This window comes from Dermacentor variabilis, chromosome 5 (assembly GCF_050947875.1).
Source record: "Dermacentor variabilis isolate Ectoservices chromosome 5, ASM5094787v1, whole genome shotgun sequence".
NCBI classification, from domain to species: Eukaryota; Metazoa; Arthropoda; class Arachnida; order Ixodida; family Ixodidae; genus Dermacentor; species Dermacentor variabilis.
Genome location: NC_134572.1, coordinates 123,540,279 through 123,565,010, shown reverse-complemented (window position 1 = coordinate 123,565,010; position 24,732 = coordinate 123,540,279). Strand labels below are relative to the sequence as shown.

Here is a 24,732-nt window from a genome sequence, read left to right as displayed (position 1 = left end):
GATGTTAACGGGACATGGCAAGGAAGATACTGTATCGATTGCGCGGGTAATTTTGTCTCGAGCTACGCTTCCGTACTGGAACCTTCAAGAACATAACAGGATTACGTCGCCAAGCCTTAATATACGATGAAGAGTTTATCAATATGCGATAAAGTGTAATTTAGACACGGAATGCCATTTTTTTCTGCTATCTAAACTATACTTACCATGGACGTTGAGCGTGATGACGGTGCTGAGTCCTGTGCCGACGCCGTTGCTGGCTTGGCACAGGTACGAACCGCGGTCCGAGACCCGCACCTGAGCCACGCGTAGCGTGCCATTCTCGAAAACTTGGTAGTCGGGGCCGCTGAGAATCTGTCGGTATTCCGTGGCGCTTGGCTCTGCGCAGTAAGGAGGCGGGCATTTGTCAAGGAAGCGTTTTGTCTTTTTTCTTTTTTTTTATTAGAAGCTGCACGAGCCCTTTAAAGGTGTCTGCATGTCCCATATGACCGCTGCTATACCGTCGTCGAAAACACAACGGACCTCAACTATGACGACATTTCCTTATCCTCGCGAGCTGGAAAGCATGGCGCCACGGTGACGCGACAATGCTGGCGTCAGCGTAGATAAATGATAAGGTCTTTTAGCTTAAATAAAGGATACTGATTTCAGTTTCGTCGGAAATCAAGATAGATACCGTGGGGAAAGTTTTCAATATACTTAAGCGGAATCGACATTTTAGAATTGTACTACCCTGTCTCTCCCCAAAAAAATGGACGATTGCCCCAAGCGTGGCTAACACTGTGACCAGCACCACTGTGACGAGCACGGTGTGAAATTGATTATTACTAGGCGACTGGTGCTCTGTAACTGTTCGTGTGCGTTGCGTATGATGAGAGTGAATGCACGAATGCAAGAATAATGCGAAATTGACGCGGGCTATAGTCGGTACATTCCGAAATTAAAACATCGCGAAGGAGACGGGCCAAATTGGAAGATACACGAACGACGAGGCGCTGAAGGTTTTCCCCGTCCTTCGCACTGTCACAATTTCGAAATGCACCAACTCCAGCACGCATCAACGCCATAGTTAAGAATAATGCGCTACAGACGGATTAATAAGCATATTAACTACGCGTAAGCTGGCATGTTCTGGCCAATGAGCAGTTCAAGAGAGTCAGCTTAAATATTTTCTGATGTCGCTAAAGTGTGCCAACAGTTACGGATATACTACGACCCGTATCAAATTAAGTGCACTCGCGGCAATTGGTGTACACTGACTCGGTTCGCTTTGAACTTTGAAACTCAAGACAAGTGGCCAAACTACGGGCATCACGTAATAAAATGATATTGTTTGCGCACCGGTTATGCCTCATGCTGCAGTGTTACGCAAGATCTGCCCACCAAGTGCTCCACCACTGCGCTCTTCGGCAGATCCTAGACGATCGCGGGGAGATCAGTCGCCTTCGTTTAGTGTAAGGACTTTTACATGAAGTCTTTCACGTCGCTTGTATCGTTTATCTATGGCTGGCATTCTACTGTGTAAACCCAAATCATTCTTACAGTTTTGTATTACACGCACATCTGAAGATTGGAACTGTCTTTCCACCTCATGGCAACAGGTACAATTCGAGAACATAACAAACTTGTGAAAGCGCTAGCTGAATTTACGTATTCTTGTGGGTTACACAATAGTTTTTATCAAGTGTCTCTAATTTTAGATAACATAATTTAATGGAAAAAATGTGTGCTTTCGCTTTGACATTCCTCATGTTCTGTTAACTCCCCCAGTATCGTTTAGCTAAGATGTATGTCTTGCGGAATATAATTATTTCCCTGCTGAGCTTCAGGAAATACTTTCTTGGAGACTTGCCGATGGCCGCGCCTCGCCTGCACCTATAAATCGATAATTTTTCACTAGATGTAATGCTACAGTTTGGGAAAGAGATTCCCATGCCAGCATATATGGTCCTTTCTTGAAATATTCTGGGAAGCTTACTGCTCCTCACGTCTGTCGTAAAATATGAGACGCAAAATCATAAGCAAACACAAGACCGACAGCTGTGAGTGAAAAATGAGCATGGTTTTTAAAATGTACAACGCCAAACACGGACCAGATGTTCACACAATTAATGACCTTGTAGTTTTTAATAAGAACTTGTTATGAATATCAAACATAAAGAGCTCCGGGATAGGTAACCATAAGTACCGTTATTAGCCTCTTTATTACGCCGCGCAGACGCACCTCAAATATGTGGAAAATGCTGCGTTAGGGAGATTTCCATAACCGACCATAAACATTTCACAAGATGTGAGAAAGATTAAGGGAAAGTGAGGAAAGACGCGGAGGAAGACGAGGAAACAATGACGATGGTGTTAAGTTCCAGAGGCAGGCAGGCCACTGCTCTGCCCCAGCGTCTTGTTGTTGTTGATTAAATTATTATACTGCGGGAAAATAGGCCGCCGAAAGGCCGGCTATGCCACACACACACACACACACACACACACACACACACACACACACACACACACACACACACACACACACACACACACACACACACACACACACACACACACACACACACACACACACACACACACACACACACACACACACACACACACACACACACACACACACACACACACACACACACACACACACACACACACACACACACACACACACACACACACACACACACACACACACACACACACACACACACACACACACACACACACACACACACACACACACACACACACACACACACACACACACACACACACACACACACACACACACACACACACACACACACACACACACACACACACACACACACACACACACACACACACACACACACACACACACACACACACACACACACACACACACACACACACACACACACACACACACACACACACACACACACACACACACACACACACACACACACACACACACACACACACACACACACACACACACACACACACACACACACACACACACACACACACACACACACACACACACACACACACACACACACACACACACACACACACACACACACACACACACACACACACACACACACACACACACACACACACACACACACACACACACACACACACACACACACACACACACACACACACACACACACACACACACACACACACACACACACACACACACACACACACACACACACACACACACACACACACACACACACACACACACACACACACACACACACACACACACACACACACACACACACACACACACACACACACACACACACACACACACACACACACACACACACAGGAAAGCAGTGAGGAAAAATAGCGGAGGTATAAATCAAAACGTAGCTCAGGTGTAGCTTGTGATACAACGTAGAGCGCGCTGTATCGGTGGCATGCGAAAGTGCCTCGTCCCACACACCCACACGCACGCACAGGCACGCACGCACGCTTACAAGCACGCTTACACGCACGCTTTGCTGGTGGGATGCTTTAACGATTCCGGTATTAACGGGCATTTACCGCGGCTCCTTAGCATTACGATGTGAAGTATTTGTAATGCGCGGCTCGCACACGAGTGCTGGGGAGATGAGTCGATAGTCTTAATTTCACAACGCCTTTAATCGAGAGGGAAGTAATAATTGATCATCGATCCTACTAAATAGTTATCCTGTTTATTACAGAGGCACGGCTAGGCCTCATCTTCCGAGGCCGAGGAAGAGCTGCGCGGGTAACTCCCAAAGGCCCGGCGATGGGAAAAAGATCGCAGGAAGAGATTGGCTGCTACTTCTAGATCGATTTATATTGAGTCTATAAGCAATGTTACACACAAGGGAGATAAGAAGAGAAAACAAGCGACAAAACGAGGTGCGCAGACGCAACAGAAAACCCACAAAATGAGTAAACGAGCGGGGAGGGTTACCGGCGCGTGGGTTGACTGCAAACCTTAAAGACGAATCGATAACGCCGCTCCACTTTGGAGCGGGAACTAATTACGCGGAACGCTGGCTTCTTTCCAATCACCGGTCGAGGCAAAATTCAGTAAAAAAAAGAAAGAAAAGCAGATAGAGAAAGAGTGGTATAGAGTGAACGATACGCGCAAAGAAAACCTCCTCCGCAAGCAGTGCATGCCGCTATTCAGGGTGTTATTTTTGTTTTGTATGTTGTATTTTTGTTTATAGTTTTATTGGTTTCATCCTTCCGTCGTCACATCTCGCTGCTCTCTCTTGCGCGTAGGATGATCCCGATACGTGCAGTCCCTCGGAAAGCAGCGACTATACGTAGCTTATTTTTATTTTGGTTTTCTCGTCAGTTTTTGGTTTTTCCCAATTTTCCTAGTGGTAGGTAGTGCATAGAATAATAGACCACTGGTCCTGCTCCTGATCAGCAGGTTCATCAGCTGCCGTGGCTGTGTTTTTTGCAGCTACGCGCGCTTTCCCCGTGTGTGGCTCTCTTTCTTTTTTTTTTTTTATCGGCGTGGATGGGTTTTAGCAATGCCGGTGTTTGGAAAATGCGGCGATCCGTTGCGGAATATGGAAGCTGAGGGAGATAGCAAGGGAAGGAGGATACCTGGGAGGTTCATCTCGTTGCTTCGGAACAGTACAGAATCGAAAAAAAAAAAAGAAAACGAGAAGAGGTCTGACAACGCGAGGGGTCGCGCGCGAGGGGCGATGACGTCACCGACGTTGCGCGCAAGCTGATCGAGCAGGGAGGTGCGCCCGCGTGAGAGTCGACAGGTGTCATCCATCTTCATTTGCCGGCGGCCTTGTCTGTTCTCGCGCCGGTTTATCTTCCGGCCCGCGCGGCGACCAGAGCCACGCGCGAAGGAGTCGCGCCGAGCGTTATGACCGTTTCGCGATCGTTAATTGCCGATTACGGCCCGTTAATCTTCCTGCCGCCCATTCACCATTCGAACGTGTATACGTGCCCCGGATTTGAACGATCGGAGAGCAGCGCGCGGTATACAATGGGAGATGCGGGAGGGGAGGGGGGAGGCGGACAATATGCGCGTACGAAGTGCCGCTACGAATACGCTTCGGGAGAATTTTTGTACGGTATTGTTTGGGGGAGCTCTTCTGGTCGCCCTCGGAGCTGGATAACGGTAATGCAATGCAGGAAAATAAGAAATGCCAGGTCACGCTAATTTCTTGTCTTATCCCAGGTCGCCTTTGGGAAAAGATATTACTGCCCGTTGGAAAACTTGTGCAATGAATAATCGCGCTAAACATTTTCTTCTTCGAATAATAATAATAATAATAATAATAATAATAATAATAATAATAATAATAATAATAATAATAATAATAATAATAAGCTACTTCTGCTTCCTCCTCTTCTTAATTCACGTCCACTGCAAAAGAAGGTCCCTTCTAGCGATCTCGAATTACCCACATATTTTGTCAGCTGAGCCCACATTATGCCTGCGAATTTGCCAGTTTCATCACGCCACCTAACTTTCTGCCGTCCTCGACTGAGTTTCTCGTTATCTTGGCACGCACACTGTAACTTTATATAACAGACCACCGTATGGTTGCTCTGCGCCATTTTGCGGCCTGCCAAACTCCCATTTCCTCCTCTTGATCTCAGCTTGAATACCGCACTTTCACAGCGCCTAATAATGTGCGCGCGACGCGATGAAGTGGAGACTGTTTTAACAACGACAAGGTGCTCACCTGTCGGTAAATCGGTGTTGCGAAGTGGTACACTGTAGCTGGGTTCAGCTATGTGTTAAAGTGCACAGCCAAAGGTCAAGTTCGGCTTTATATATATATATATATATATATATATATATATATATATATATATATATATATATATATATATATATATATATATATATATATATATATATATATATATATATATATATATATATATATATATATTGCGGGAGAAAGATACTTTTGATATCGGAGTGGCTTCCACGAGTTGTCTACGAGCTGCTGGGAGTTGTGTATGAGCTGTTGGCGAGTATCTCTGCTTTGCTATATAGACTCGCTTTCGAAAATCTCTAAGACTTCAATAGCGTCAGTAGAGCCGACCCGCACCGACCTCGTGCTACACTGGAAGCACTACCGAGCCCTCGAATGCGATAACTGCTCTGCGTGCAAACCCAAAGCTCATTCTGAGCGCCGGTTCTAGCGTAGAAAATCGGTGAAGCATGAGAGTTTGCACGTTTCGTTGTTCTTAAATCTTACCATGGTAACGTTTATGGAGGGTGCGCATCTCCAGCTTTTTGGGATCCTGTGATGGATTTTAACCAATGCATCCTTTAGGAGCGAATCCCACGAAGGAGAGGTATTACGCGGTTGAAAATTACTGAATTACGAACGAGGCGAGAAACGGGAAGAGCTAGGCGTACTGTTCGTTATATATTTCTTAGCGTTGCTGCAAAATCCATTAGTATCGTGGCTGCCGTCATCATGGAAGTCCTGTAAACCAGCTAGCTGGAGCTGTGCTGACAGAAGAGAGGCATTGCGCGCAATCCTGGCTGGAAGCAAGCACCGGCCGTATAGGACTGTTCTGAAGTTATTGTCGAGCGGCCTCCCGTGGTACGTTCTGTCTGTTTTTTTTTTCTCAGTTAAACTTGCAGTATAGCGCTTCGTATTACTGTGCTACGAAATACAGGCTGAGAAATTGAAGGCACGTCACCTTCAGCTTCAATGCCGCGATATTTACTCAGGTAATTCTATAATAATAGGGCATAGTCTTTCAGCCATGGTAGCTGGCATTTTGTGTATTCTTTCGCAGCAGAGAATGGTGCGGGTCAAATTTCAGGCCGCAGTATCTATAGACGCAACTGGGATGAAAAGAAAAAGAACCATACTAAATATAAACAAAGAAATTGTTAGGGAAATCAGACGATAAAGAAATAATCTGGAGCCCTCCCCCGCATCTACATACGGCTTTTAGATATATACCATCAGGCGTTATTGAAGTTTATTATGCCTACTTTCGAATAGAGCTATCAGATTTCTAGTGCGCTCTGTTGGCCGGCACTCAGTCGCCTCGGTCGATGATATCGAATGCCTTAATTTTATTTTTACGCCCTATAATATCCACACTGCGTCAGTTCTCGTTACCTGCGTCGCACCAACGGATCCGGGGTCACCTCTGGTCATTGTCTCAAACGTCCACTAACTTTCGAAAGCTCAGTACCACAGAGTGAACGTAGAAAGAGGAGGAGGAGGAGGAGTCGGAGGATGCTGTTGGCTGCAGGCGCATGTAGCCTTGCAAGACATGCCGGCAATTGATCCGCCCGATCGCCTAACGCCAGAAAAATTGTAAGAAACGGAAAAGCTAAAGATACGTAGCTCAGCTCGCTATTAATTAATTAATTAATTAATTAATATAGTTTCCTTCAGCGCCCTTCTGGGTATTAGTGTAGGGGGAACGTATGAAGCATGGGCTGTAGAGATGCGGTGCAATGTACAAAATACACCCAGAATGCAAATGAGAAACAACGTAACAGTTCAATGATAACACATCGGCGAACGGAAGGCAATACATAAGTACGACATCCACAATAAAACTGGCAAACGATGCACCATTTAGTTATGTCAAGATATAAAAACGCCGTCTTCTAACAGTGTGAAGAGAGATGGATGAGGTGCAGTAACATTTAGATGCGGCAAATAGTTCCAATCGTGTATAGTACGGGAGGAAAACGAAAATTTAAAAAATACTTAGTCGGCTATTATACTCTCGTATTTTCTTACTGTTGTCCACGGGGGCGGACACGTAAGCAGGTTCCTTTACGTAAGCTCCACTATTAATTCCAGTTTTATTTTTTAGCATATTAAATTGCAATGTTAGTCGTAAGTACCTACGCCTCTCAGAGAGCAAGGGCCATCTCAAACGTTTCACAATATTAGATGACCGGTTTGTGAAGTCATAGACTCCTGTCGCAAATCGAGCTGCGCGCTTCTGTATACGCTCCAGTATATCATTCATACGATATCGTTCATATGATATCATTCACATATCATTCATATATCTTTCATATCATTCACATAGTTTATATCATTCATATCATTCAGAAGGACCCGCCATGGTAGCTTCGTGGCTGTGACGCTGCGCTGTTGGGCTCGAGGTTGTGGGTTCGATCCCAGCCGTGGCGGTCGCATTTCGACACGGGCAAAATGCCAAACACGCTCGTGCATTAAAATTTAGGTGCACGGTAAACAAACCCAGGCAGTCAAAATTAATCCGGCGTCCCGCCACCACGGCGTGCCTCGAACTCTATCCTGGCTTTGGCGCGTAACATTCCAGAAATATTTAAAAAAAAATGAATCGTTCAGAAACGCCGTGCGAGACGGATGAATAAGATAACGCACACAGCGAGGCGGAACTTGACACAAGCGGACAGCCCGTGAGCCATTTCGCGCACGATCTCGCGCGAATGAGATCGCTAGTGATCTGACCGGCGAGCTCACCTCCAGGCACAAACGCCCTGATATGAGTCTGCCAAGCGTTAGTAATCACAGGCTACGTTCACATCACTTAAGAACTTCTGCTGGAGTCGGGACACCTGCCTCCGGAATGCTCAGTGTCCTCGGGAAAACAGCACGCCGTTCATATCTTAGCGTGCGGAGCAGTTCAACACTGAAATGCTTCAATCAAGCACTTGTGCTCTTGAGCGAGGGAAGGCCAGGATGCTAAAAAAAAAATGTTCTGTATCACCGTAAGTTTTACAAGTCAGACATTACGGCGACGCGGCGCGTTCGATCTTGTTTAACTGTGCTGGAGTACGCGCCGACTCCGTGCGGAGGCCGTTTGACGGGGCCGATATACTCAGTCCCTTTATCACACGTGCAGAGCTGCTGAGCTGGCGATCATAAAGAATGCAAATGATTGGAGACGGCTCGTCTCAGATGGCGTTGATGGTTTCTCGGCGCCTTCATTGTTGGATGAGTAAATACAAGGCGCAGAAGACCAGGACTAAAGAAGGACACAAAAGGTCGTTTGTGACCTCCTTCAGTCCTGGTCTTTTGCGCCTTGTCATTACTCATTCGAGCATGAACCAACTAGCCCAAGCAAGAGTTTTACTTGTTCATTGTTGGCCTTAGCTCCAAGGCATCGCGATGTTGAAGTCTATCAGCCGCTTCATTGCGCGCTACGCCCTAGATGTGAGAGAATCCATTGAAGCTGTTGAGAAATCCGAGGTTTCCCAGTAGTTTGAGAAGGCACAAGAAACTTTGTGTGCACTTTTCCGGAGCAACGTTGCGCAGGCATAATGCTGGAAGGATTGCAGGAAATGAAAGATAGGGACTTTCTCGCATTAAAAATAAGTGTACTATGCAACACGAACAGGAATTTTGCGAACTGGTTAGTGGTTTCTTTGGAGAGGGAATGAATCGTTCCTTCACTTTGGATCGCATCAAACGAAGTGAAGCACGTACAACATCTAATTTCTTTCTCATCCAACTACTGCGATGAAAGGCAAGAGCTGTTTGATAGATCGCAGAGGAAGTGATTCATCCGTTTGGCAGGCATTCTCATATCATGAACAGCAGGTTGCCATTATCCCTCAAGAGAAAAGTTTATAACAGCTGTCTTACCAGTACTCACGTACGGGGCAGAAACCTGGAGGCTTACGAAAAGGGTTCTACTTACTTAAATTGAGGACGACGCAACGAGCTATGGAAAGAAGAATGATAGGTGTAACGTTAAGGGATAAGAAAAGAGCAGATTGGGTGAGGGAACAAACGCGATTTAATGATATCTTAGTTGAAATAAAGAAAAAGAAATGGGCATGGGCAGGACACGTAATGAGGAGGGAAGATAACCGATGGTCATTAAGAGTTACGGAATGGATTCCAAGGGAAGGGAAGCGTAGCAGAGGGCGACAGAAAGTTAGGTGGGCGGATGAGATTAAGAAGTTTGCAGGGACAACATGGCCACAATAAGTACATGACCGGGGTAGTTGGAGAAGTATGGGAGAGGCCCTGCAGTGGGCGTAACCAGGCTGCTGCTGCTGCTGCTGCTGATGATGATGATGAAGTGATTCAGTACCCGTACCTGCAGTGCGCAATGTTGAAGTACGCGGACGCGATTCGCGGCGGACAGTCATCTTGATCTTCGCTTTCGAACACTGGACGCGCGCTGCAGGTTGGCAACCTGCTTCCGCGTCAGCATTGGAGGCGCCAGAGCGGGACACTTTCGGCGGCCTATATAGATTCGCAGCAAATGAGCGCCGCGGCTCGTCAAGCCCTTTCCTTCTTTCTTTCTCCTTCTTTCTCTCCTTCACGCACGTCCCTTTGTTATCGTCCGCACGCAGCAATGGCGGCTTACTTGTGTTCAACGGGTGTTGCTGTGCTGCGGCACTCTCTGTGGAGGTAAAACCACCCTCATCACGCTCAACAGCGATGCCGAGAATCCCCGAAAGGGCTGGCTGCTCGATATTGATAGAGCCTAAGTGGGCATTGATGGAGCCGCGCGTTTCACTGTGGCGAGCTCCGCGAGTCTTCTTTGCTATATAAGGGAAGACTTTGTCTTCCCTCTCTCTCTCTCCTCTATTCCTGACTTTCAGCGGGGCGCCTGGCGCGGCGGGTAATGGCTTCACCAAGATAAGGGCCTAATGATTTATCTACGGCTCAGGGAAACGAGATGACGACGGCGTTAGCGCGCGAAGCAAACGTACACGGAAGACACGGAGTACACCGAAAGCACGGAGCCGCAGCGAGACGATGATGCGTGCCTGTCTTTCCGTTCTTTGCTGCCTCTTTTGTTTCGTCACCCAGAAGACATAAAAAGGATTTGCCGTGTACGGAGAAAAGAAAAAGAAAATATAGCGAGAAATTCTCACTTTAACGAGAGGGCCGGGGTGGACTGGAAAAGAGCATTCTGACGGCGGCCGCTGAGTCGAGTAAATAGTGGCGTGGAAGAGGTTGCCACACACAACCGTGATAATCAACGAGCGTTGGTTGAAGCGCCTCTCTGTTTGCAGCGCAGCTGAGGTGTTGCTTTTCGATGCGAACCTCTGGCAGAAACGAGAGAGTTTCGACGGGAGAGGAGAAGCGCCCGAGAGAGGCGCACGGGTAGCCTCGGCCCAGTGGCTACGGCGGCGTGGCGTTACGAAACGAGAAAGAGAGGCACACAGCGTATAGCGTCGAGGGCCGTCGTCCGGCATTGCGCATCTCCCGACTCGCGGGATTAGAAGCCACGACATCTAATCGCCGCTCGGTCATCTGTCACGGAGGGTCCCCCGCTTAAGGCTTATCTCGCCGGCGTTCTCCTGTGTGGGCGTTCACGCGGCTGGCGAGGTTTAAAGCATCGTCAAGGGACGGCATGGCTCAGCGGGTTTCCGAATGCAGCGAGTCGGTATACGTGTTTCTCCTCGCCTGGCTTTCGCTTTTATACTTCTTTCGTTTATCTTTTGTTTGCTCACCTCATTATAGAGTGCGAATGCTCCGCGTTGTGTTTCGCTCTGCTGAAAGTGTTTTCACGGAGGTGTTTACTGGCCAGTCTTTAGCGTGGTATTTTGTTTTTCTCTCAGTGGGGGCGAAAATATATTCGGCTTCACTATAAGCTCCGCTTCAACCGCGCTAGTACTAGCTAAAATCAAGAAAAAAAAAAGTTGCGCTTGCGGAAATGCAGTTCATATAAGATCGAATCAGAATCATATGTTTAAATGATAGCTCGATGCCTGGAATTTTCAAGAGGATAAAGGATAGAAAAAATAGAGGCAAGTCCATTTGAGCACAAGCACCTTTCCGAGTTCATTAGGCGGCTGGCAGCGAAAAGAAGGCGACGCATGAAAAAAAAAGGAAAAAAAAAAGAGAAGGCTCTGGATAAGGCAGCGCTTGTCCGGTGTTTTACTTTTTTGTCCGTGTCACCGTTCCCTTCGCGCTGTTGTCATACGAAATTGACGCAACTCGTCCAAGTTTACACCCATTACCTTTTCAAGACGACGACGTCATTCGAGAATTCGGTTAAGCAACGAACAAACGTTCAATACACACTCATCTCGCTATGGAGCTTTTCATTTGAAGCTTACAGAGTGAGTCACCATACTTAGCTCCATCTACCTCGGCAGAAATATATGATTATAGTTATCTTGCCCCCCCCCTTTTCTCCTTCCCCTACAACGTCTTGCAACTAGAACATACGGTGAACCGCGTCCCTTCTAAAACAGGATATTATATAGCCCCAATTGCTAGGACGCACATAAAGAAAACCCAAGTGCGGGAATTAAATTACAGCACGATGTGCCGACTCACGTGCCAGCTGGTTGCACAGGAGCTGTAATGAGTAGGCTTTCCGTGTTCTTTTGTTGCTGCACGCGCACCTATGTAGTCTGTTGTGCTTACGAAGTAAGTGCGGTAAAAGCCGGAAGGAGGTTCTCGCTACTGAAAGAAATAAAAAAATAAAAGGAAATGTACTGAGGGCTGAGCTCATTAGAGGGGCATTATGTTCTCCATTCTCCGCCAACTCCCTTGGCCAGGTAGGACTAAAAAAAAGAAAGAAAAGGTCGGAAAACGGCTGAGTACGCGTACCAAGAAGTCTAAAAACGAGGAAGCGTGAAATCCTAAGTTCTCTGTAAAATACAATCAACACGGTACCAAAAAGGAAAAGAATGGTGCCAGTGTTCTCAAGTGCTCTAGTTTGGTGCCAGCGTAGAACTAAATATTCAAGAAAACAGATGAGCATCGCTAAACCGCTCATGCAAAGGCAGTTTCTTGGTACGCTGAAGCAGCGATTGCTGGAATTTTTTTTTTATATATAAAAGAAACCTACGAGGCACGTAGATACTGAAAAGAACTCGAAGCCTCGGGAGGAATGCACAGCTGAGTGATAAGGAGATTGTAAGCAAAGGAGGAGAAGGAGAAAGTTCACAGTATTAAATTTTTCTGGTATACTGCTTCCTAACCTTTTTAACAGCGCTAAATTACGCAGTGAGTTCCGGCTTATAGAAAAATTAAAAAAAACTCGGCAGCCACAATCTCGTTCAGCGTGACGTGATGCGAAGCATTGTGGTTTGGTTAAAGGAAGGGGGCTCACGAATCGTGTCAATTTTCTGGAGCGAGACGGCGACCGCAGTTGTAAGGTGTGTGCAAACCGGCGGTATGTGAAGCGGGAATGACACAGTGGTTGTTTAACATGAACTGTTTTTTTTTTTACATTGAAGTAACTGCGTCTGCTCCACTTGGGCGGCGTAGAGTTCACGTACGGTGATTCGTTTCAGTTCTTGCAGAGCAGCGCGGGGCTGAAGTGGCCGAGACGCACAGCGACGACGCGCGGCCTCGGCGCGCTCACGCTGCGTTGCTGAGAAGCTTCTCAAGGCCAGACGTTTGTGACGCAACGGGCTAAAGCGCCAGGCTTTTGTGAGGAACCGGTGTTACAGAGGTTTCTTTGTGCCCAGCAGCGGATACATTTTAAATGACTTCTTTTTAAGAGTTTATTGAAGAACGCCGTGAAAGAGGTCAGACGAAAGCGGTCGAGACAGATGGCAGGGACAATCGCCGCTTGTCTAAAAACCCCGGCGCGCTTTCCCCGGAAAGGTGAGAGCGGAGTGACGCAGCCGAGACTACGTACCTTCGGGATCAGCCCACGGAAACGGTTAGACAAATGGCGGGAAGAAAAACCGTGCTACACATCGACAAGAATTCATTGCCTTAAAAAAGGTTAGGCACCGCTTTCTAAATGCACCGAAGCAAAACCGGCTGGCACACTTTACAAAAAAAAAAATTGTTGCCTGGAGTAAAGAACCGTGTGCAGGAGGTTGCTTTGCCGCCGGAATCCTGTATCTCCCGCAGCGAGCTGAGAAATCAAACTCCGATACAGGCAAACCAAGGCGCGCGACTCTGCGCACGGCTGAGCTGCGTGCGCGCACATCGTGTGGCGCTCTCACGGCGAAGCCGTCGAAAGGTGCGGAGCCGCTCCCACCTTCACCTTCCCCCGCGCCGCCAACGCCGCAGGACGCGCGCGCGAGCAATTGCGACGCGACAACGTTCGCGAGCTCCTCGCGCGCCCCAATTCCCGCGCCCGCCGCGAATATAATGCATTTTTAACGACAAGACACGCGTAAAGGCAAGCAGGAGCGCTGTCGCCGATACACGATCGTCTGAGTATCGTCGCCGTCTCCCACTCCCCCTCACCCCCACTTCGTTTTACTTTGCTTGCCTCCTTCCTCGCGTTAGCCGACGCGAAAACGTTGTTGCGCGCCAGGGTTCAATTTGCGGAAAGTACACGGTGAAGTGCGCGCCAGGATCACACTGTACGGGTGCATAGATCTAGCTGCAACATCCCCTCGCTTTCTTTCCATTTTTTCATTTTTTTTCTCTCTCACCGTTCCGCGAGTCGCTTTAGCTTTGCTTCTATATGCAAGGCGCGTGTTGGAGGCACGCAACGCGGCGGAGGCTACGCGCAGGAAAACGTGATTGTGTCTTCTCTCCTCGCTGGTGGCGCGCATCACCTCTTCCTCTATCCTCTCTATTTTAGCAAGTGATGGCCTGGAGCGAGCTTCCTAAGCGAGGGATGCATATTGCATCCCCCTATTCGGTCGCTGCTGGGCCTGCGTTTCAAAGCGCGCATTTTCTCGGAGTAAGCCCGGAGACACGCGAACACTTTTAAGGAAACCAGAATTTTATCGCACCTTTGCTCCGTGTTTCGTTTGTATCTTGATTTATTTTTTTTTGTTTCTTGCTTTTTTTTTTCTTCAGAACGGTTTCTTGGGAAAAATGGTCGGTGCCTATTTCGAAAACTTCTGTTCAATTCAGCTGCCCCTGTTTTCGTAATATAGTAAGCACAAATACGAAACAAAAAAACAAAGAAAGAAAGGCAGTCTTCCAGATTGCCTCCGGCTCTGAACTCGTTTACAGCAAGTTCTTATACAGCAAGATCTTACTGCTTAAATAATGTATATTTTGCGAACACTTATGTCTACAGGAAATTCAGAAGTGATGTCCTTGCGTTTCTTTTTCTTTTCTAATCGTTATTTTTGTTTCTACCACTATGAGCATAACCACCATGTTAGAGAAGAGTAGCCGGCGCCACATATTGGCAACCACGACTACTTAAATACACATAAAAAATTAACGCTGTCTTCTGAAAAGCAACTTCGCCTTCGAAATGTGCGCAACGTCGTCTTCGTCGGCTACTGCATTGCTTTGCTACAGCCTCCGAAATACGTGCACACACAGCACCATTCTCGGAGTCCGTGTGGCGCGCGTCCGTGTGGCACGAGTAGCCAAGCGTGAATGTTTCGTGATAGCCGTGTGGTTACTTCACAGTGCCGCAGGAGCGTGACTTCGATTCCGAGTCGCGGTGCTAGGCGAAACCTTACCTTCGATTTGTATGGAGGGTGAAGCTGACGGTAAGGGACCGTCCTGACGACAATGCGGTGATAGCGCAACGGAAAAGGACGGTCACAGCGGAGCCCAGTTTCGACCTTTGAACTACCCGTACTATCCTACCAATAACAGGGTTGCACCCGGGTTTTCATTTTTCAGTTGAGAGCCGTATTGGGTATGCAATTTGTAAACCCGGGATGGCGCGTCCAAAAGATAGAAGTTAGTAAGTTCGCTTGGTTTGAGAATATTCTTCCTCGCTAGAGTTGTAGAAGATACGCAGCTCGTCTTCCTTGGTGTAGTTTCTTGAGCGATGCTGAAAGTCTTGTGGCCTTAGGCAAACACCTCAGAATTTATAACGTTTCGTATCACCATTCACACTTTCATGCAGAATTTCGGAGAATAGAAACAGTTACGAACACACGTTGTGTCGTGCCTTGATTAATAGATTTATATACTTTACTAGTAATCTATTCACTGTGCTGTGTAGAAATATTATTCAACCTGCGGTAACAAAAATGAGCTGATCACTCACGAGAACAACACCTCGCAATATAAGACTAACGTTCATATGTTATTCGAGGCCGCGGCTGCGGGAACCTACTTGGGGATTTGACTTTAGTGCTAGCTTCAGTTATTGCTTCTCTTTATTTTAGCTCCTATACACCCATGGCTGTTACTAGCTTGTAACCATGGCTGTTACGCACGCCGTCCTAATGATTTCCTTTTAATGCATCAGCATTCTTTGGCGAGTATCCCAGAAAAATCTGTCCGTAACGCGAAAGGTGTCACACCATTTATCTGCAAAATAAATGCATAATCGGCTAAGCTAAGACATTTAATCGTTATAATAGTGTAAGTGTAGATTATTGGTAGCTTTAGAATCGATAAGGAAGGAATGGAAAATGAAAAAAAAAATACATTCACGCAGGAAGTCATCTGGGAGTTGCCCAAGTATGCGTAAGCATTGTGCCAGAGCTGTGGTGCGGCAAAAAACAAAAAAAGAAAGACAGATTGTGACGGCGTTTTGGTTCAGTTGGGGGGGGGGGGTACAATAAATTTGCAAAAGAAATGCATAATTGGCCAAGTTAACACACGTAAACGTTATAATGGTATGATAGTAGATGATTGGTTGCGAAGTAAGCATAAGCGAAGTAGCAACCTAGCCAAAGAACGCTTACGCATTAGTAGACAATTCTCATAATATCTGTAGTATTTTTCTTATTCGTTTATTTATTGCGAACTTGCAACACAGTGTATTCGCCTGTTAGAGCGCATTCATTAGCTAGAGTGTAAAGTCAGACGTCCCTGTCTCCCCACGCGGGAAACAAAGCGGGTGGGGACGAGGAATGCGTGGTATAGGAGAATCTCAGCAGGCAGTTCTCGTTCTCGAGATTTGTCAGCAGTCGCGACAGCCTTGAACTGTCGTGCTGTCTGTCGGAGTGAAAGCGTCGTAAGCATCCCTTGACTAGCGGGGAGTCACAGACAACAGCCGTCTCAATTCGAAGTAACCAGACTCTTTCGCAAACGCTGTCTGCTTGTCAGTGACCCGAACTAGTTACATGCACTCGACAAGCGTGAAAGATGCGGTGGATTCAAATGAAACCATTGCTCATTAGTTAAGCGAGATCCCGAGCTGTAAACGCGCGCTTATAATAGGCTGCATTCGCTATCCGCGTAGCAACGACTGTTGACATGACAGGCAGTCAGGCTTGCCTCATACACAATGTCAGAAATGTTGAAGTTGTTACTGAGTAACCTGAGCGTGCCAGTAATATCATACTGTCAGAATGCTAAAGTATAGTGACTAAGTAGCCCGCACTAACATGCATAACAAATGTGACGACAGCTGTTCGGACAAAATGGACCACCACCACCATCTGCAGGGGAATGGTGCTTAGCATGAATGCACAGAAATATTGCTGCACGCGAGATGCTTCTCCCGTGCTGCACGTATTACGCTTTTACTCGTCCGTGTCTAGCACAAGGGGCACTCTCGCCTAACAGCGACAATGGCGGATACATACGGAATGATGTGAAATCGCTCACCAACTCCTCTGTGCCAGGTGACCCTTGGTGTTGGGTGGCCATCGGCGACGCAGTCCATGCTCGCGCTGTGGCCTTCCACGGCCGACGTTTCCGCCGGCTCTTTGATCCAATGCGGGGGAACTGCAACAAAGAGAACCAGCCCGTGTCTGCAACGTGAGCAAGACAATGAGAAAAAGCAAGCGCAGAGACCACTTGATGTTTAAAAATAATAATCGAAAATTTCTTTGCCCAGCCCACCGCGGTTTGACGTCCATCCGTCCTTCAGTTGGTCAGTATCTCGCTAGACCTATTTGTGGATATATATAAACCGGCTTGCACCGACTATTGGCCGACAAAGTAATGTCAGTGAGGCCAGCTCTCTTGTGCGTAATCAAACAATATGTCCCGTCACAATGCCTGTAAATATAATGTCGCCTCATGATATGTCTAAAGCACATAGACCCCTTAATGGAATAGAGCATCATTTTCAACGGCTTTTCTTTAGTCTCTTGTATTTACTATATTTGGCCTATGCCGCATTCTCTGGCCACAAGGCAAGTGCAAGCTGAGTATGTGTCCATTCTTGGCAAGTCGTCCAGAATGAGTATGTTCCACTGTGACACAAGGGGTCACAGTGGAACATGCTCATTACAGACACCTTGAAAGTACAGACACCTTGAAAGTACTTATATACGTGGCGTACTCCTATCTACTGACATTTCTGCTCACTATTTTTCATTTCACGAACATCAAACATCGCCTTCACTTTCGTTCCATCACTCCGTCAACATCTCAGTGTGCATCCGTACAAACAGCGGCATGCTTGCATTTCAGCATAGCTCATACGCGGTGCAGTGCATAGTCATAAACATTGCATGACCATAAAGTTTGGCCTGTGCACTGCGTACGGGCATGCACATTAGTATGTGTGATTGTGAGCTGTGTGTCCAGTGGTTAGCGAGGTTCGATTGCTTCCAGAGGTGGTCCTACAGTGCGCTCAGAGTTAGTTCCTAATGGTAGTACTAGGAGGTAACGTTAAATTGATCTGCAGGTGAGACTTAAAGATCTCGAATGGAAACGGTGGCGTACTAAACTAGTAATTTTACGGCCCTATAGGTTAAACGACGAAGAGCGAGCTGGTCGCGTCAAAGCCAGGCACGAACCGAGAAAGAATGCTGGTTTTGATTGATTGATGGAAATTGATTGATTCATTGGATTTAACATCTAAAGATAACAGTGAGGCTATGAGGGATGTCGCAGTGCCATAGCGTAGGGATCTCTGCTAGTTTGAGGCCCCTGGAGTTCCTTAAAGCTCACTTAATACTCGATACACGAGGGCTTTTGCATTGTGCGCCTTTCAGAATGCAGTCTCCGCGTTCGGTAGTAGGAACATGCAACCAAACGCCGACCGGGAATTGAAGCGTGCCCAGCAGCAGAATGCCATGGCCAACAATAAACCGCGGTGGTCATACAAGCGAAAGGAGAAGATACACAAGGAAGCGTGACAAAGCGGCAAAAGATGGCGAAGTTTGCACACGGTAGTTCATTAACACGAGTCTAGTGGTCCCCGTCGAGGATCTTTCTTCTGCGCTGCCATGTAACAGAGTAGCTGCATTCAGCATTTGGTTTTTTCATCTGCATACGCGAAAGGTGTGACGTCCGGAATAAGATTGCGAACGACGTGGCTCACGCGCAGTGCGTGAGCAGGGGAGCATGCGTCCCGCGGTTAGTCAACCGCAAAAGAAGTCTCACTAAAGCGTCAACGGATGTCTGCAACAGTGCGCGATATTCCTGCATTATTTTTTTCAGAGTGCAATGGACTGCTTTATTAGCACACCACCACGTCAGTTAATCTACACTTAGGGGAAAAGAAATTATGCGGATCCAAAGTGCATCCTAGAGTTGATGTGAAGTGAATCTTTCGTCGAGTGGGTAACTGATTTTCGCGTCCTTGGCTTAAAGGACGCTGGCGCGCACCTCATGCGCTCTCGCGCACCCGAGCTATGCAAATGTGACACATGCGGCGATCATCACAAAGAGTTAGTTGGCGTTGGCAACGATGGTAGTACACGTGCGATTGTGGCCTAAGAAGAAGTCGAAAAACGATCGTGGCCTAATCGATAAAGAAAACAACAGCAACGATTGTGGCATAACGAGTAGGACATCGGGCTGATGTGCGCGGGGACCGAGGTTCGTCCCTTCCACCGGACACGTAATCGACTTTAAAAAAAAAAATTGTGAGCTGTTTCGCAAGACAGCAGCCCCCAGTAGCCACGAGCAGGAAAGCATAGAAGGGTTCGCAATAAAACTTTAAACATTTTCGCGCAACGCAGGTTTTCTTGAGGGTTAGAATGAGGGATGGGGCGAAGCTGTTGCAAAGCAACGCCAGTCGCTATATGCAGGTCGTGTCACCGTTACCAAAGCGTGGCGTCAGTGACACGTTTCCTTCAGTGCGCCTTGTTGGAAAATACTTGGGACATAAAAACTGAAAAAAGAAAACGTTTATCTTTATTTCTTTATTATATTTAAAAAATCTCGAGTCTATTAGTTTTACGCTGGTATTGTCTATCGTTACTATTTACGAGCGAGCAGAATCAGGAGACCTAATGTGTCAGAGCTTTTGTTGGATATGAAGCAACGGATAGCGAACCGCAGAAAATCACGGAAACAAATTTAAAACAAAATTGAAACAACATGCACACACTTTTGAAAGAATACCGGGAAATGAAAGTGAAACAAAAACAGACTTTTCGTGGGTGGGAACCGAGTCCGCAATGTATGCAGGAGGCACGCGAGGCTTTACGACTTGATCGACGACTGTGGTTGTCTCTGCTGGAACAGCCGGATCCTGGCAGCCTTGACACCTTGATGTAGCGTGCGAAGGTTCATTCGCCAGTTTAGTGCTCCCCATATTGTGTAATACTTGAGGTCTGTGGTTTTGAAAGGCTGCTCCACATCCGCCGCCGCCGCCACCGTTAGTGGCGCTGGCTGACACTCCCATGGCTAGATTTAATGCACATACACGTATACACAGGAAAGAGGGCGTGGCTCCGGCTGTGTGTATGTGCGATGGCTGTACTGGTAAAACATTGTGTTCGTTATGCGGACGTTGTGGGTTCGGCTCCGATGGACACCACGCTGTCTTAACGCGCGCTCTCATTTTCGTCGTTATTTACTAATTCTGCATTTCGATTCTGGAAAACGCCTCTGCGTACGCCAACCTTCGATTCATTGTTTGTTGGCAGTGTTTCGGCAAGTTCCACTACTCTGGCCATAGTACTGTATGCACATTCGAGTGGCTACGAAGGCGGTGCTTCTTCTGGGGGACACCGACCTTCGTCAAGCCTTTCCCCAGGCTTTGATATAGCCGGTTCCCCTAACATCGCCCAGATGTCCATGTTAAAAAAAAATGTTTGTGTTTTCGATGCATCCCCGAGTAGACGCCATTCGGGTCCTGGGTATGTTCATCGAATCCAATGGCAGTGACAGTACGACGCTCAACAAGCTCACAGCCAACACTGAGAACATGATCAGACTCATCAACAGAGTCTCGAATAGGCGGAGAGGCCTTCAGGAAGACAACCTCCTCAGATTATTCCACGCCTTCCTCATGAGTCATACAGTTTATGTGGCAGCCATGCAGAATTGGTAAAACTCCGATAAGAAAAAAATTGAACATGCTGATCAGAAAAAGTATAAAAAAGTACTAGGTATTTCGTTGTGGGCGAGCACGGACCTCCTTATGCAACTAAGAGTGCAGAGCACATTGGGCGAGATAATTGAGGCCCAGGAGTCAGCCCAACTGGCCCGTCTATCCTGTACCCCGGCTGGAAAGAAGATCATGGCGGTTCTTGGGATGAACCGTATCCTGATGGAAAAGTGGAAATACCGAATCTCAGAAGATCAAAGGAACAACATACGGGTCGCACCGTTTCCCCGTAGTGTTCATTCTTAACACAACGTAGCAGACGCAGGGCAAGAGCCCTCGCCCTCCTCAATATTACCAAGACGATCTCTATACTCGGCATGTTTTGTCGACGCATCCCAATATGGAGAGTCATTCAACTTCGCCATTGCCCTCGTTGATCACAACGAACAGATAGTGAATGTGGCTTCCCTGAAGTGCTCAACATCGTCCAGAGCGCAGCAGGTCGCATTTGCTATAACACTCCTAGATAACAGCAGATCACAAATCTTCACTGACTAGAGATCGGCGGTCAGGGCTTTCGCTTCAGGTTCCATCGCTGAGGAGGCTCACAAGATTCTCAAGAACAAGATAATCTCTCCGCACACCATCACGTCGTTTCCGGCGCACCTTGACCCCAGCTTGACTCTTTTCCCAATCTCAATGACATCGCCCGCTCCCAAGCGCGTGCACTAACCCACCCTGCGGTAGCAGGGTCGAGCTCAGACTCCAGGGTTCTCGAGTTTCGGGAAACTTTCACTACTTTCAACGAAATCACTAAGCACTATCACTTGAGTAGGATAACTTATCCTCCCCCTCGTAGCAAACTGGCTAGACCTCTGTTGTACACTTTACGCGTGCTTCAGACTAAGTCTTATCCAAACCTGGCCCTTTTCCATACGATCACTCCCGAGGCTTTTAACTCTACTTGCCCCGACTGTGAGGCTGTTAGCAATCTCGCACACATGCTCTGGCGATGCCCCTCTTTACAGGGACCCAATCGCATCACGGAAGAAGAATGGAGCTCTGCCATCCAGAGCTCAGAACTTTCACGTAAAACTTGGGCTGTCCAGAGAGCCCACGATGCGGCGGTTAGACTAGGCCTACCAGTCCCCACGTGGGAGCGGCCCGCAGCTCTGCCCTAGGGCAAAGCTTCTCAGGACCCTGTAAATAAAGTTATTTGTCTGTCTGTCTGTGCTTTCGATTAGCCCAACAGGAAATACGCACTTCTAATCCTTTCTTTCTAATCTGCCCCATCGTAAGTACTTAGGAATTCTCGCTCCCAATTCAATTTTGCTTTCCCGATGGGTGCGTTTTTCTATAGGTGCTTTAATTTGTGCAGAAATAGGCTCACGATACGCTTTATTTTCTGCCGTTTTATTCTTAAGATTGGCGCTCTTTGACTAAATGAGAATTATGGAAAATTGTGTTCGCAGACGCTCTCCTGCTGTTTCGCGTTTTTTCTGGAAACGTGGAGACTCTCATTCAGTAAAGAAGAGTTAGCTATTCAGTCGATAAATGTACGGCGAAATTTTCTGCAATTATAAAAACGCACATAGCAGGAAAGGAAAGACTCATTCATCTTTAACAAAAACTTCTTTTTTTGTTGTTGCAACACAAGAAGCGCCGGGCTTAATGCCAACTTGTTCGCATTGCGCAATGCTCTTAAGAAATTTGCTGAAAGATTTTTTTTTTAGCGCCACTCTCTCGGCAGTAACGCATGTTATAAAAAGGGGCGAAAATAAAACAAGACGAAACAGCGGAATGTAGAAAAATGAAGAGAACGCCAGCGGACAACCAAGCTGAACGGTCAACCTCACGTCTTGTGTGCGCTTATCTCAACTCTGGGATCGCAGGGAGCTGCAAATCCTGGCTCGACAAAAGGAGTGCTGCTGCTTCTGCGCAGGACTGGTGGGGGATACAGTTTATCTTAAAATTACAAGATTTATTCGCTCAGGGTTGTGTATATGTCTCGCGATGTGTGGACAGAGGAGAGAGTTTGAAACAAACAAAATTAAAAGAGAGCGACAGCAAAATCTTGCAATGGAGACAGCGAGAAGTATCTTGCTGATAGAGAGAAATATACTGTGTGCCGGGCGAAGCATGGCAAATAGGGTTGGCTGGAGTGTTTTCTACCTACTGCTTGGCGTTTTTCACTTTTAGCCGAAGTGTTAAGCGCGATATCGGCAGGCCGGAACAAACTGATGATGCCGGCGTCCTTGGATAACCAGAGACGCAAGAAATAAGGAACGAGGGACTTTCTTGATAGCTCGCACATAACAAAAAAAAAAAAAGGAAGGAAAGCACAAGAAATGAAAGAAGTGAAAAGTTGTGTAGCTAAAACAAAGCAATAGAGAGACAAATAAGCGAGAGCATGTAGTGTAAGGGTGCCCTCTATGTAATAGGCTACAACCGAAATAACTCTCTACGGATCGAACTCGGAAAGTAAAAATAAATTTTGACCATTGCCACATTTGTATGGGCACAAACGTGCTCACACAGAGGAACATTATTTCCTGGCCCTTGGCCTTTGCAAGCCTTGCGAAAAACTCGGACAACTTAGCGCAAGCACTTTCTTTCTTTGTCGCGGCGTCCGTTTCCAAGATTGCAAGGGTTTGCAAGTTTGGTTTGTGTGTCGCGTCTTTTAAGGTTGAACTACACGAGCAAGGAATGTTTACTTTGCAAGTTTCTTTTCAAACTGGTCGAGAAGGAAATACATCAGAAAGGAAAAATATAGAAGGAAATATCGGAACTGTAGCAGCACGGGAAAACAGTCCGCTGTACTGATAAGAATCTCACTCCGAGAACAGATGGAGCTAGTCCAGAGTTTCTATGCCACTTGTGTCGAGTTCCGTTGTGGATTTCGTAAAAAAAATAAGAAAAGTGCTTGTGTATACTTCCTATTAGATCTCGGTGACGGAAATCTCGCTCAGCCTCGCACCCAAACACTCTGAGATTGAAAGCGCTACTCCACGAAATTCAGTTTTACTTTTATTTTATTGCTGCCAGCGCGTTCTGATTGCTTGCGGATACTCCTTAGAAGGCTTGTTACCGAAAAAAAGAAAAAAGAACGAAAGGAAGCCACAGAAGTGCAACCTGTAAGTAGGTTGATACAATTTCTAACATTTTTTCTCCCGCTTTCATCTTTGAGTCAACGAAGAAACTAATTTTGCGGAGCACCGCCCTTGCCGCGTAGCGGCAATTGTGCCGCGCTTGTTTTTCCTTTCGAAGAACGCGATGCCGAGGCGCGTCATAAACAATTCAGCTAGATTTCATCGCTCTCATTTCGGGTCATCAAGAAACGGCGTGACTCTCACTTGGGGGCTCGGGACACGCGTCATTCCCTCAAACGTTGCGCGTCAGCAGAAGCTGTGCTTCCAAGAAACAAATAAACAAACCGAAAAAGAAAGAATAACTCGGCTCTGCGCAGCTGACAGCTCCTCGTGCAGAACCTTGCTTCACGGCAAGCGAGGCAAGCACAGCGACGAACCGCCGTAGTCGAGGCAGCGCGGGGTGGTGCGAGCGAAGTGCGATCTCGAAGAAAAGAAAAAAAATCAAAACAGACATAACTCATTGCAAGCGTGCGTAAGGAACGCGTCGATGGCGGTCGTTGCGCAGCGTCAGCCGCATCACAGCCGAGAGGGAGAGAGAGAAACAACAACAAAAAGGAAAGAACAGGGAATGGACAGGAAGAGG

The 24,732-nt window shown here is 47.1% G+C and overlaps 1 protein-coding gene across 1 annotated transcript in view; it reads right to left on the bottom strand.

Moving 5' to 3' along the window:
• Nucleotides 1-24,732, bottom strand: part of LOC142583637 (cell adhesion molecule Dscam1-like) — a 215,639-nt gene that overhangs the window by 72,655 nt on the left and 118,252 nt on the right. Inside the window, exons 13-14 of the mRNA XM_075694130.1 lie at nucleotides 17,373-17,492; nucleotides 207-380 (exon numbers count right to left, since the gene is read on the bottom strand). Coding sequence (XP_075550245.1) covers nucleotides 207-380; nucleotides 17,373-17,492 — 294 coding nt within the window. The remainder of the gene's footprint in view (nucleotides 1-206; nucleotides 381-17,372; nucleotides 17,493-24,732) is intronic.